The following is a 14,285-nucleotide window of genomic DNA, read 5'->3' as shown; positions in this document are numbered from 1 at the left end:
ACATGATTTTTTGTGGCCAAGTTTAGCCATTTCCATCCATCCTTTATATATATATTTGATTTGAAACCATTTTATTGTGTTGTAATGACTCTAATTCTTTTTATCATTTAGGATATATATATATATATATATATATATATATATATATATATATAATATATAGATATATGTATGTGCGTGTGTGTGCATTTCTTAAATTTTTATTCCTTAAAGAGATAAGATACTCTAATGAGTAAGGAGTACTTGGCTATTTTAAAGAGATAAGATATTCAATATTCATGAGAAATATTTCACTCATTTTTTTTGTTTTGACACTTTTAAACATTCTTTAATATTTTTGTTGTAACACTTTTTCTTTGTGAGAGTAATTAAATTAATTGCATCCAAAATTTTTATTAGTTCTTCTCGCAATAGCTTAGTATTTTTCTTTTCTTTCTTTTTGCTTAGTGTTTTATTTTTATTTTTTCTTAGTATATAAAGTGTATGAACATGATAAGCTATATTGTTATATAATATTTGTTTGATGCATAAAAGAAATTTTATATCTTACTCTGTGCTACAATATAAGATAAGTGAGGTAAAATCAAGTTTAAAAGAGTAGAATCTAATTTATTATTTGTAAAAGGTTTAACATCCTTATATTGATAAAAAAAAGTGATGTTTTTTATCCTAATTAATTCACAATTTGAAGGCAAATGTTAGAAGAATTTGTAACCGAATGGTTCTTACTCTAACAGAAATAGCTTCTATAAGTATTATAGAATTCTTAATTCTAATAATTCATTTAATAATTTTTATTTTCATTTCTTCAATTATAAAAGCAAAAAAAAATTATCCTTTTTTATTTGAAAATAACTATTGCATGATCATAATTCAAGTGATAAATTACTAATTAATATTAGAACAAAAAAAAAAGATTTGTTCTAAACTTTAGAAATAAAAATAATATTTTATTTTTATTATTTTATTTGTTCTGTCTTCAAGCCGAATACAAGCACAAAGTTAGTGGATTGAAAAAATTAATACAATATCGCTTATTACTAGATGGAGTTTTGAGAAAAAAAGAAGAGTGAAAGTGAACTTTTTTTATAGTCCATTATTATCTTCACCAATTTCAAGTAGATAATATTTAGTATGCCATTTCTTTAGTAGTTATGTATTATTTTGGATTAGAAAATCATTTTTTGAACAAAGACATATATTGTGTTGGTAGATTTTTCATTTAAGAAAATCATTATATTTCTTATTGAAAATTAATATGCGAAATAATTGATTTAATAGAATGGTATCCTATTAGAGAACAGCAAAATAAAAATTACATTATATAGTCAAATATATTTTAAATTTCAACTTATATCTTTCTAAAACTACTTAAAATAATTTCAATTTTTACACATATATCTTTCATTTTAAATTCTTATAATAGTTACAACTTTTTATAGTCAATAAGTGTACTTAGTTTTTAATAATTGTTTAGATAGACAATAATTTTTTTTTTATTTTTTTCATATTGTGCGGTAGTAATGGGCATATTATTGGATGAGTAGTTCTTTTATTTCACAATCAAATCCAAATTTTATATCTTAAAATAATTTTATTTTTTATATTTTACTTTTTATGAAGATTTTATTTTTTATTTTTGTAAAAATAAATCAAATAAATTTCATTTAAGAAGTATGTTAAGATAATGTATGATATACTAATCTTTTAACATACGAAGTGGATGAGAATTAAGTACTAAAAGAGGGATTATAATATAAAAATGATTGTATGGTGCTAAGTACCAAGAAATTTTGCTTTTAACATGAAAGGATCATCCAAAAAATAATTTATTTAAGTTGTATAGAGTATTGAATTGTAGGAGATAATTTATTTCTTGAGTATGATGTAATGTTTTAAATACGAATTTAAATTTTATTATTTTTCTATTGCTAACCTTCAATTTGGATTTATGAACTTTTATTGTCTGTTTTAATTAGAAATAAAAGTATAGAAAAAAAGGAATTTAATTACTTTTATATTTTCAAATATATTATTCTTTATGTAGATATATTAGTGATTAAAAAATTTTTTATTTAATATTTATTTATGATACGAATCATATTCAAAAATTGAAATTAAATTTTCCTTTTCTAATTTTGTAATTATTGAATATTATATATATATATATATTTTTTTTTTTTTCAGTTTTAAAGGCAATTTAGTTTAGCGCTGAAAGTTAGGTATAGTAGTAGATAGGAGTGGTAAAATTAAAAATTAAGAGGGTCTTTATTATTATTTTCTAGGAGTGAACGTGGATCAAATTGGATCGGATATAGTCAAAATCTCGATTCGATCTGCACTAAAATTATCGGATTGAATCGGATCTAATATCCACATTTTTTAGCTTGAATCTGACCGATTTGTACATTTACAGATCGAATCAGATATCGGATATATCCGCAAAACATAAAAATACTTTTTAAAATCTTATTTTATTTTAAAAAATCAATAAAATCTCTTTTTTTACTCTTTTAAACATGTTTATTTTTAAAATAATATTAAGCATATTTTTTTAAATAATAAAAATAAAATAATGTGACATATATGATAACTATTAGTTAAAATAAAACATAAAAATAATATTTACTTATTTATTTATTTATTTATTTTTGCAGATAAGCGAATATGCGGATACCTACATGAAATCTGCAATCCGATTCTATTAGTATGCGGATCTGATCCAATAGCCTCGCGGATCTGATCCATATCCGCAATTTTCAGATCGGATTTGGATAAATACCACAGATATGCAGATCGAATCCGATCCATGAATATCCCTACAGTATTTTCTATGAAAATAAAAAATAATATAAAAGCACAAACAAATATAAAGATATTTCATCAAATTTTTATACCATTATACTATACATTCTATTATTTTAATTTTAGGATTTTATTTATCAATATTTTTACAATTTAAACTTTGGAGTATTTATTTGTGATCTTAGGCTCTTAGTATAAATCATGATCACTTTTTGCAAATAATATCTATTTTAATAGTTTGCTTATTTTGTAAAGTATAATATTACCCTTAAAGCTAAGTTGAAGAGAATGTTAATTATTTAAAAAGTTTAGTTGATATATTTGAAGATCTAAAATTTTATATTGATGATAGTTATATTATTGTATTTTCTCTAAAATTTATATAAAATTAATGCTTATATATTCAATAATTACTATATTAAAAAAATTTATAGATGCTACAAATTTTAAAAAGTTATCTTTAAAAAGTATCTCTAACTTTTAAAAGTCACAAGTATAAGCACATGAACTTTTGATTTATCAAACGCAAAACGAGATTCTTATACTTTTGAAAAACAGAAGCATCTCTTCGAAAAGTTTTATCAAACTAAGCCTAAGTCCGTTCAAAATGATATCTCCAAAAATTTCACAAATACAAAATCAAGTTATTAAAATAAGTATTATGTTACATTATCATATGTTCAAATTCTTTATGTGATAACAAATGGATCTAGACAAGAGATTGTTAATGCATCAATTGATTCCTTTTATCTATGGTATGAATATAAGTACTAACTTTAATTCAGAATATGAGATTAAGGTCTTCAATAGAAGATGAAAGCGCGATAGAACAAAAAAAAATGTATATAATGGATCCTTGATTTGAAAAATAGAAAGCTTGCACATTTAAAAAATGAATACAATGTAGTACTTATACTATCTGACCTCTCAATTACAAATTTTGATGACTCAATTTATATAATTGTTGAATTAAGCATGTTTAATCAATACACGATTTAGAATTATTAGTTACATCATTGTGATCATATTTCTAAATTCAATAAATATATACAAAAAACATATTATTATCTAATTTCTATGTATTCTTTTTATATTTTTGTTATTAATTTTACAAATTCAATCACCTACCCACGCGTATGCACGGACCTCTTGCTAGTAAATAAATAATATTTAATAAATTTTACATAATTTACATTTTATTTTAAATATTTTATTTTTTACTTTAAAAGATAAATTAGATAATTTAAGTACTTTACCATAAAACTCACTAATGAAAAATCAAAAGGTCCAACTATTTTGGTACAAGACCATCATTGCTCATGTTCCCCACCTATAAAGCGCCACCTGTATCACCGGTAAGAAGTGTGGCGATCCTCCATGAACCCCTTTTGGGTTTCGGTTTCTAAATCGTATACCTTTGACTTTGAAAGTGAAATAAGTTATACAGAAGAGAAAGAGATATGGGACCTTTTACTTGTTTTAGATGAGTAAAATTTTTTTTGTTTTCAATTATGATTAGTTATTTAAATATTTATTTATTCAAAATATAATTTAAAAGCTTACACTATCCCACAGCGCTTATGTAAAAGAAAATAAGTGGATCATAGCAACAAACAACAACAACAAAACTTTATTTCACCAAGTGGGATCGATTACCGAAAAAGAAGCTAATCATAGCAAATGACAAAATTTTTTCTTGGAGGAAGAACATAAATTCCCATCATTTAAAGACGTGCAATCCCATCATTTGGTTTAGAACTTGGAAGTAAGAGACCATCAAGCAAACCTTTTGGAATTTACTAGAGCATGTTTAGGAAGTTAGCTGTTTTGAGAAAAATTAACGGAACTATGTTCAATTAATTTAGAATTGTGATAGTACGTTGATAAATTCGATATATACAATCTAAATCTAACTATGTTAAGAATATACTAAAATCAATTATTAAAATTAATTATTAATACAAAATATATATTAAAAATATATACAAATATATAGTAACTGATATATAAATAATATTTTTTGTATACAACCTAAGGTATCTAGATATGCATACATCCGAATCGAATATTACTTGTTATACACGGCACAGCTCATAAGGGGAACGGATTTCACCTTAATACTAGTTGATAAAAATAAAGTGCATATATATGAGTATTATTTGATTGACATATATATTTGAGTATAGGCACGCATCATGATCATCTTAATTAGCAATTATATGGATAGAAATACTTATCTCAATCTGCTCGTTTCTACATGATGGGCTACTTTTAGTTGTGATTTGTACTAAAAGAAAGGGATAATAATAGCTGGGAAACAAGAGTTATGATCTCGGATGAGGTGTACTATATAAATATATTGGAAAATATTTGAAATCAAGAAAATGGAAGCAAGTTAGCAACTAATAATTAAAGAATCATTGACATCCAAAACAATATGAGCATTTGATGGATATAATATACAGTAGTCAATACACGTGATTCTCACAATACTACATACCTTGACTAATTAAGGTAACACCATAATCTTTTTACAATTACAAGATATATACGACTTGATGAACACGAATAAGGATGATGGATATGGTGAATAAAATGTTGGTGCTTGTATTATATACTAACCAGTGACGCAAGAAAAGAGTTTTCTGTGACTGCGAAACCTGACAAGTTGCTTTGAATCAGCAGCAGGGCCTCTAGTGGAATAGGACCTATCATAGAAATTTTCTCCAGTAGAATTAAATCGGCGATGATGACTACCATAGTTGTCTGCACGAGCACGTTGACGATGATGATGATCATCAACAAGAACCGCATTATTATTGTGTATTGAAGTTTCTTGACGAGGCATGTTGATGTTGATGAAGTCGTAATCTAATAAAGCCCTTGCCGATGGAGAAAGACACTGGTATTGCCTCCGTGTTGTGTGTTTCTTGATTGCCCTATACATCATAGGCAGAAGACCTTCCATTAATTATGCTTCTCTCTAATTCTGTATTGTCTTTGATTCCTTCTTGCCAAAAAGATTAATGCTGATTCAACATATATATATCCGAAGGAAGCTTATAAGTGGAGAACTCTCGGCAAATAGTATGCGGGGTTAGGTAAGATTGGATAGTTTATTATTTTTCTCAAATGTGTCACGTTTCCATGACAAAACGAAAAGGATCGTCACAACGATTTGAGTTTTGAATGTATTATTTCTATCATTTTTTAATTTGTAAAAACTCTCGACTCAAACCTTCATTTGATCATTGAAAGCAAGGTAATTATTAAGCAGCATTAGCTATTGGGGGAGCTAACAAAAAGTTGTTAAATGATTTTTTTTCAATGTGAGTAACTAATTTTTTTAACCAACGTTCATTACAACTAGGTCAATTTTTTATTCTTCTTTTTTCCCTTTTCTTTCTCTCTTTCCCTTCCCCAGTTTCTTGTTGCCTAACAGAATTGTGTTTGAAATTTTTGTTAACATAGTTACAATTTACAAACTATTAAGGCGGGCGACTTCTTTGAGCAAACTTCTCCAATTTCTGTGAGATTTTTTATTGTATAATAATAGAGTTTCATATGTAATTATTTAATTAATTAGTCAAAGATAATAATAAATGTTAACCAATGAAATAAAAGATAAATATTAGACCACAAGATTAGGATGTAATAAAATAATAGAATGATATGATTATGAATAATTTAACAAAAGTAATTAATAATATATTAAAAATTGTCTTAATAATGGATGATACTTGATAATGCATCATAGAAATTTCCTTCTTTCTCTGCCTAATCATTTTTCTTCCATTTAAATTTGACTTTTTTGCACTAATTTGGAATTTACAAATTTAGGATGTAGACAGATAAACAACCAGATAATTTTATTTTATTCGCAAACACACTCTAAACCCTCCACCCGGTGGAATAGTAGAAATAATAGAGACCCTTCCAACACAAAATCCAGTGGGCGAAAAGGGCGGCAGAGGTGGCAGCTGCTGTGGTTTACTTTACATAATGCCTAAAACAAATCATATTAAATTTTACAATAATTAAATTGCATGTATGAAGAATTCTTATCTTGTTTATGGTTATATAATCATTTTATTTTATAACAAGTATCTTGCAAGATCTTATGATCTTATCTGCCTCTTAACAAGTAGTTTGAAAGGAATAATGTAATATTGTATGGAATGATGTTGACTCTTTCGGAAGATGTTAATAAGTTCCTTGTTTTGCTTGGAAGCCTAGACATGCATGCTTCCATAGTTGTAAAATGACTTTGCAGGTAGTTCCGTGTATGGAATTCTTGTTTTATTTTATAGTCATGGGTATAAATTATGTATTTGGGTAACAAAGAATATAAGCTTAGTTTTCCCGTGCTTGCATGCAGTAGGGTTGTTGAATGGCTCAACCCGACTTCATGATAATCTGTCTAGCTTTATGAAACTTGTTGATCAGCTAGTTTTTTAAAGAGTCTAACTAAAAGCCAGTTCTAGAAGTCAATTTCAACTAATTTATCTTAAAAAGAATAAGAAAAAAAAGTGAATAATATTTAGCTGATCCAAAAATTGATTTCTTATTTTTTATTTGAAATAAAACATATTTTGATACAATTTACAGTTTGATTATAGAATTGTTAAAATAAATTAAAACTATCAGGTCAGTTTTTTGATATGTTTAAAAAGACGAATTTTATATATAAAATTAAATTTATTTAAATTTTGAGCTAAACAAATTAAATCTAATCAATTTAAAAAATACCAAATTAAATGGGTAGCCCGCTTAAATAATTTTATTTTTTTTTCTTAATTCGATGCAAACTAAAAAACCTTTACTAAAGGTTTTTTTGAGAAAAAGTATTATTTATTTGTCAAAATTTCTTTTCTCAGCCTAAAATTAATTTTTTTTATTTAATTAAAAATAAATAGATCAAACCATTTAATCTGTATGTCAGATTTATCATAAATGGTTCCAGTTTAAAATTTAAAGTCTATAAACAAATAAAAAATAAGCAGATGATTCTATATAACTATGAGTTTAGGTTGACTGAATCTAAATGGGTCGAATTAATTCGTTTTACCATTCTGTTTGGTTAGACAAATTTATATTTAGATCAAGCTATATAATATTGCTTTTAATATTTTTTAGAACTTATTATTCAATTGTTGATAACATCATTAAATATAAATATAAATACATTAAAAAATTTATTTTAATAATTTTTTTATTAATTGAAGATTAATTAATAATACTTCTCTTAGAATGCTCTAATTTTTATATTGGTTTAAATGAATTTTTAAGTTTTTCTTTTTTTAATTTTAGCGCTGTAAAATTTAAAAGTAACCTATTTCAATTTATAAAATACTATAAACATATCAAAAAATAGCTATAGAGTAAATGGTCAAATTTGTCGTTAAAATATCATTCAATTTTTAAATTGGTCTTAATAGATTTTTTTAATCAAATTTATCTTTTAAAAATTTTAAATTAGTTACATTAGTTCTTCCATCACTAGTATTGTTGACGACAACAAAATTTGTTAACATAAGTTAAGTGACACTACATTGATTATAATATACATCTAGCAATTTTAATTGACAACTAATATAATAAGTTCATAAAATTAAATGAAATCAATTCTAAATTGAGGGATTTTAATTCCTCAAAGTTCCCTTCAATTTGGAATTCATTTGATATTTTTTAATTCATAAACTTATTGTTTTAGCAGTCGATTAGGACAGTCAAGTGTGTGTTGTGTCAATGTGGTGTTATTTAATGTGGTACATTAATAAGCTTTGATATCGTGACAATAAGAGTAACGAAAGAACTAAAGTGATTAATTTAAAATTTTTGAAGAATAAATTTAATTTAAAAAATATTTCAAAAATCAATTTAAAGAATAAATAATCTTTTAAAAATAAATTTAATTATTTACTCAATAATTATAATGTATTTATATATAAATATATATAATTTTTAATTTATTTTTAATATATATTTTATATTTTAATAAATATTATATACTGTCATTGATTTAGTGACTGAATTTTAGGACATACATGCATGGTACATGGTTGAATAATTTATTCATATTAACTTTTACACTTACCTTATCAAATGTTCTCCTCGAGTTGAGCTATATGTGAGCTGAAATCGTTACAGATTTTCCTGAAACGAGAATGGGCGGTGGGATGCATGCAAATATAGCTTAGCAAGTCCATCTCATGTGTGATAAAGCCATCAACGACTTTTCAAACACATGCTAGCTCCTCATGTGTGAAAATTGCGCATCATGTACAGCTAGCTCCTCATAAAAAATTACAATTTATTATTCGTTTGAATTAACTAATCATGGAACCAGCGGAAGAGAACACATGGTTTGAGTTTCAAGGTTTGACTTATTCACCGAGCAGATCAGATTCTAGTAGTACACAGAAAAGAAAACTAGCGGAAAGAAGATTCGGATTCCGAGAGAGAACGATATCAGAGTTCAGAGAAAGAAGCCATGCGGAAGAACATGTGTCCTGTTCAACCGCCTGCATCATCGACACGTGGAAGCGGTGCCAGTGGCGGTTCTCACACCTTCAACTTTTCGGTGGCCATAATAATAGCATTTTGGTGCTATGTTCTTGTTTCCGCTCCTCCCATTCTCGCCCTTCCTCACACAACCATGGTATGATACCTTTCTCACTCTTTCACACTCTCATACCCTTTCTTTTTGTTGAATTCAATTCTGTTTTCCTGTGTATACTTGCATTATTCCGTTGCTGACAAACCCCAGTTCTTTCCTTTTCCCCCAAAATAATCCCATGCTTTCAAACTCTTAGAATGTATGTAAAACATGTGATTAAGTAAGAAAAGAAATACTAAGCTATGCCTTCTTGTATGGTTGTATTCCCTGACCGATGTAACGACAGGTGAAAACCTTAAAAAGATTGTGCAAAATGTTCTGTGATAAAGTTCAGGTTAGTTCTTTATTGCTTATCAATATGTGCAGCTATGGTGCTTGTCCATTTCATCTCTGCTCTGCCAAGATTGAATAGAACTCACCAAACACTCATTATGAATGTAAACCACCACCATCTTTAATTTGTGAATTTTGTAACTTTCTTCAGTAACAAAACTTTACTGTAATCACCTACCCTTAACACGAGAAAATAAAAGTAACCTTCAAAGTTTTTGGTGGCCAAGATTAAGGGTTTTCTTTTAGAAGTCGTTAATATTTATGTAGATGTCTCTTTTTGTTTTGGGTAATCAATCAGGGAAGTAAGAATCAATCACATCAGTCAGAGACAAGTAGTAAACTCTCATGCCTAAGGCATTCCCTTGGTTTGCTTGATGCCAACTTCTTCAATGACAAGCAGGTATAGTTTCGTTTGACTTGGGAGTTTGATGTTACTTCAAAGGTTGGTGGTGATTAATTCTGTTCCTTTTAGGTTGAGGAGATTGATAAGGCTGCGAAAGAGTTCAATGTTCCAATTATAGTAGCGGATCGGAAACTTGTGGCTTCTGAAAATGGGGGGTTGCATTACCCTTCTCCTTTAATTTTCAATGCTGATTGGGAATATCAACCATTACATTCTGAAAGCAAAAAGTTCAAATGTCCTTCCATCTCTAAGATACAGAGACCTGAATCTGAAGAAGATATTGCCTTTATGAGTGTAAGTGATCCTTTGCTTAGGGACCACTAATTTTACCGATTATATATGAGATAAACATTACTGCGTGTCACCATTTCATGAATGCATTTTCTTTCCCCATGTTTCAAATCAGGTTCTTGAATTAGGTGCACTCATCAAAACTAAACAAATAACTTCTCAGGAGCTTACACAAATATTCTTGCGGAGATTGAGAAAGTAGTACTGGAATTCTAGCAACTGTTGTAATTATGTTGTATGTTGTGTTGTGTTGTGTCAGGAGAATTCCAATAGCGTTGAAACTTATGTCTTCCTTCTTATCTTTGTCGCCTGGAATGCACACCAGGTACAATCCTGTTCTTGAGGCTGTGATCACTTTTACCGAAGAATTGGCACACAAGCAAGCGAAAGAAGCTGATGAATTGCTCAGCCAAGGAGTGTATCTGGGTACTAGTCATCAATTGTCATTTATATATGAGCTAATAGACTTCAAGTATTAGAAAGATCGATATGAACCAATGCATCATTGAGGAGACCTTACCATTCATATGAAGTTCTTTAACATGATATTTACCATTTCAGCAAAATCATTTGTAGTTCTTTAGGTTTGGCTGTCACGCTGTAATAGACATGAGCTTCATTTTGTTTAAGCGTAGTTGTTGCAGCATATAAGTATTAAAATAGCACTTTGATATTTTATTCTTTTTTTTGAGAAGTTGTTTAAGCACTGGAGTATTGAGAGATTGGTATTTTTCATATCTGAAATTGTTGAAGGGCCTCTTCATGGAATTCCATATGGATTGAAGGACATCATAGCAGTTCCTGAGTACAAAACAACATGGGGTTCAAAATCATTCAAAAATCAAGTTATTGATATGGAAGCATGGGTCTATAAGAGGTAATGTCCATGGCAAAGTGTAAATCTACACTTGAATACCTGCAATGTTACCTACAACTCCGTAACTAGTTAATAGTACTTTTTCAGCACAGGTTGAAATCTGCTGGGGCTGTTCTTGTTGCAAAGCTTGTTTCTGGATCATTAGCATATGATGATATCTGGTTTGGTGGCAGAACCAGGAACCCATGGAATATAGAGGAATTTTCCACAGGGTCATCTGCTGGTCCTGCAGCTAGCACCTCTGCAGGTACTGTTCCACCATGGTCCATGTATGACTGCTTTATTGTTAGTTTATTTCTTCCTTTGTGCAAGTTTTTTTCATTATAAGGTTTGTGCTATTAATTACAGTTCTCATAATGTGCTTAAGATTTCATTTTGGTTCCATTTGTTCTATTTTTCATGTCAATTATCAGTAATGTTCATGTCTTGAGACTTTGTTCATGGCATTACAGGTCTGGTTCCTTTTGCAATTGGATCAGAAACGGCAGGATCCATAACCTACCCCGCAGCTCGCTGTGGAATAACAGCACTACGCCCAACTTTTGGTACAGTAGGTCGAACTGGTGTGATGAGTATATCAGAAAGCTTGGTAAAACCCAAATTCTATGCTGTCCTTTTTGCGGTAGGATGCTATGCATGTTGTAAACTAACATGTAATCTTTTCACTAGGATAAACTAGGCCCTTTCTGTAGATCTGCAGATGATTGTGCCATTGTATTGGACATTATTCGGGGAAGAGACCCTCATGATCACTCCTCAAAAGTTAGCTCCCTAGATGATCCATTCCATGTTGACATTACAAAGTTGACAGTTGGATATCTTGATGATGCTGAAATGGAGGTTTGTCGTTGAAGTAACTTTGTGGGCTTAATTGCCTGAAAAACATTTGCAGCTTTTGATTGTTGCTAGGATCATTCATTAAACTTACTCCTCTTTTTTTTTCTGGTGACAAATATATAGATTGTCCATGTTCTTGAGTCAAAGGGTGTCAAGATGGTCCCTTTCAAACTGAATTACACAGTTGATTCTGCTCAAGGCATCTTAAATTTCACAATGGATGTTGACATGCTGGCTCACTTTGATGAGTGGCAACGCTCAGGCCAGGATAATGTGTATGAAGCTCAAGAGCAGTGGCCGACTGAACTGCGCCGCGCTCGCGTAATTCCAGCTGTGGACTACATGCAGGTATTCTTATTTGGTTCCCTTGAATTTAACCAGAGATGAGCATATTTACTTACCTCAAGATAGAATAAAAACGGTAAACCTAGTGAAATACAAGATGATTGACCGAGTTTCTTGAGCATTTTGATATAGTATTAATTATTTATCATGTTACTGAATGTGACAGAAAAATCAGGTTAATGTGTGTTACACCATACCAAGCAATTCATATCATCCACATCAATTTTAGCTAAAATGTGCTGCCCATTTGGATTTTTCAATTATTGTATTCAGGCACAAAGAGCAAGGGGAAGGCTAATCAAGGAAATAAGAGAGTCATTAACCGTGGATGCTTTCATTGGCAATGCAACTGACTGGGAGAAAGTTTGTGTAGGAAATCTTGTTGGTTTCCCAGTCATAGTAGTACCAACAGGATTTACTAATATCTCCAAGCCACCACCTGGCGGCACCAAAAGAAGAACCACAGTTACCACTGGCATTTATGCTCCCCCTAACCGTGATCATATTGTAAGCCAGTGATTCTAATAACTGTTTTAGCAATTTCTATTCTCTCTATCTCTTTGTATAATATATATATTTATGAATTTTGCTAATTAGTGTGCATTGAATTCCTTAACTAGTGTTGTAACCTGTAAGTGCACTTGTTCGCAGGCTTTGGCATTGGCAATGGCTTACCAATCAGTGACTAATCACCACAAACAGCGGCCACCTATGAATGATCTTGGCCGAGATGAAAAGATTTCTGATCCACCCACTGTTATCTACCCTGCCAGGGTTTTTGGATTCCACTAACTTGAGCACTTACCAATGCTACTGATTATAGAAAGGGGCAATACTTATTTGAGCACTTAGCAATGCTACTTATATGGATGTAATCATTTTACAGACACTTGTAAAAAGAAAGCCACTAGAATACTAGATACATGCCCTCGAGCCTTGAGGAAAATATATATACTTTTTTTTTTTTGCTAATGACCAACAGCTGTTTTCGTTCCTATTACTCACGTTTGTCGTTGTTCGTGCGCGTTGTGATTTTAATGATGGTGGATCTTCCACCAAGTAAGAATTTTCAATTGGGGATTATTGGATACTGAAATTTTCGGAAATTCTTGCACGAAAAATTTTACTTTCCATGTTCGTATGTAATTAATATTGTCAACCTGAAATTAATGAGAGAAACAACTTGGCATTGAATCTTTCACCGCCAAATTTATTCATACCTAATTTGTTTTAGGAACTATTTTAAGCATTAATATTTTATTTATTTCTCTCTAAATTTCTGTCCCAACAAGGAATTCGATCTACTTTTTATTTTAACTAGTGTATGTTCTTGTAACTTGTACAAGATAATACATAAAATTATATAAAAAAATTTATTAAAAAATTAAATAAAATATAAAAAAATTTATTAAAAATTAAATAAAATATATGTAATAATTATTATTATAAATATTTTATAAAGTTGTAATTAAAATTAAATTCTCAAGATTTTTAATATTAAAAATAATTAGTATTTGTTTTAATCAATTTGAGTTTGTTGAATGATCATCTCATTCATCCGTTTAAATAATTATTAGGAGTTAAAATCTCACTTTGTGTGTGTAGCAATCTATGGGCTAGTGATAAACCCTTAAGAAATGGAGCATCAATACGTGGTTAGACTTGACAGGAGTACCCGAATACACGGGTATCCGACCCGTCCATACCAGGTTGGGGAGGGTAATAAATTGACCCGAGTCGGGTTTAGGGTGTAACCACCCCAGATATATACATAT

At 29.3% G+C, this 14,285-nt stretch overlaps 2 protein-coding genes across 2 annotated transcripts; one reads left to right on the top strand and one right to left on the bottom strand.

Moving 5' to 3' along the window:
- Positions 1-5,422: 5,422 nt before the first annotated feature.
- Positions 5,423-5,773, bottom strand: LOC130966791 (uncharacterized). The gene has a single exon (XM_057891614.1). It carries the CDS (start codon positions 5,771-5,773, stop codon positions 5,423-5,425), a length of 351 nt encoding a protein of 116 aa, XP_057747597.1.
- Positions 5,774-8,957: 3,184 nt separating this feature from the next.
- On the top strand, positions 8,958-13,590 carry LOC130970678 (uncharacterized). Its single transcript, XM_057896835.1, has 12 exons — positions 8,958-9,466; positions 10,056-10,157; positions 10,230-10,454; positions 10,567-10,649; positions 10,777-10,877; positions 11,205-11,328; positions 11,421-11,575; positions 11,781-11,917; positions 11,998-12,168; positions 12,289-12,513; positions 12,784-13,017; positions 13,162-13,590. The coding sequence occupies exons 1-12, from the start codon at positions 9,299-9,301 to the stop codon at positions 13,300-13,302; spliced, it is 1,866 nt and encodes a 621-aa protein (XP_057752818.1). The 5' UTR covers positions 8,958-9,298; the 3' UTR covers positions 13,303-13,590.
- The last annotated feature ends 695 nt before the right edge of the window (positions 13,591-14,285 follow it).

The sequence above is a fragment of the Arachis stenosperma genome, chromosome 3 (assembly GCF_014773155.1).
Source record: "Arachis stenosperma cultivar V10309 chromosome 3, arast.V10309.gnm1.PFL2, whole genome shotgun sequence".
NCBI lineage: Eukaryota > Viridiplantae > Streptophyta > Magnoliopsida > Fabales > Fabaceae > Arachis > Arachis stenosperma.
The sequence above is the reverse complement of the archived record's forward strand: the minus strand, read 5'-3'. Positions and strand labels throughout refer to the sequence as shown.

Bases quoted from the DNA above. Each gene is read 5' to 3' on its own strand.
- LOC130970678 (XM_057896835.1), top strand. From the start codon at position 9,299: ATGCGGAAGAACATGTGTCCTGTTCAACCGCCTGCATCATCGACACGT. The intron at 9,467-10,055 runs GTATGATACCTT...GTAATCAATCAG, and splicing joins CCCTTCCTCACACAACCATG to GGAAGTAAGAATCAATCACA. The intron at 11,918-11,997 runs GTAAAACCCAAA...TCTTTTCACTAG, and splicing joins TGAGTATATCAGAAAGCTTG to GATAAACTAGGCCCTTTCTG.
- LOC130966791 (XM_057891614.1), bottom strand. From the start codon at position 5,773: ATGGAAGGTCTTCTGCCTATGATGTATAGGGCAATCAAGAAACACACA.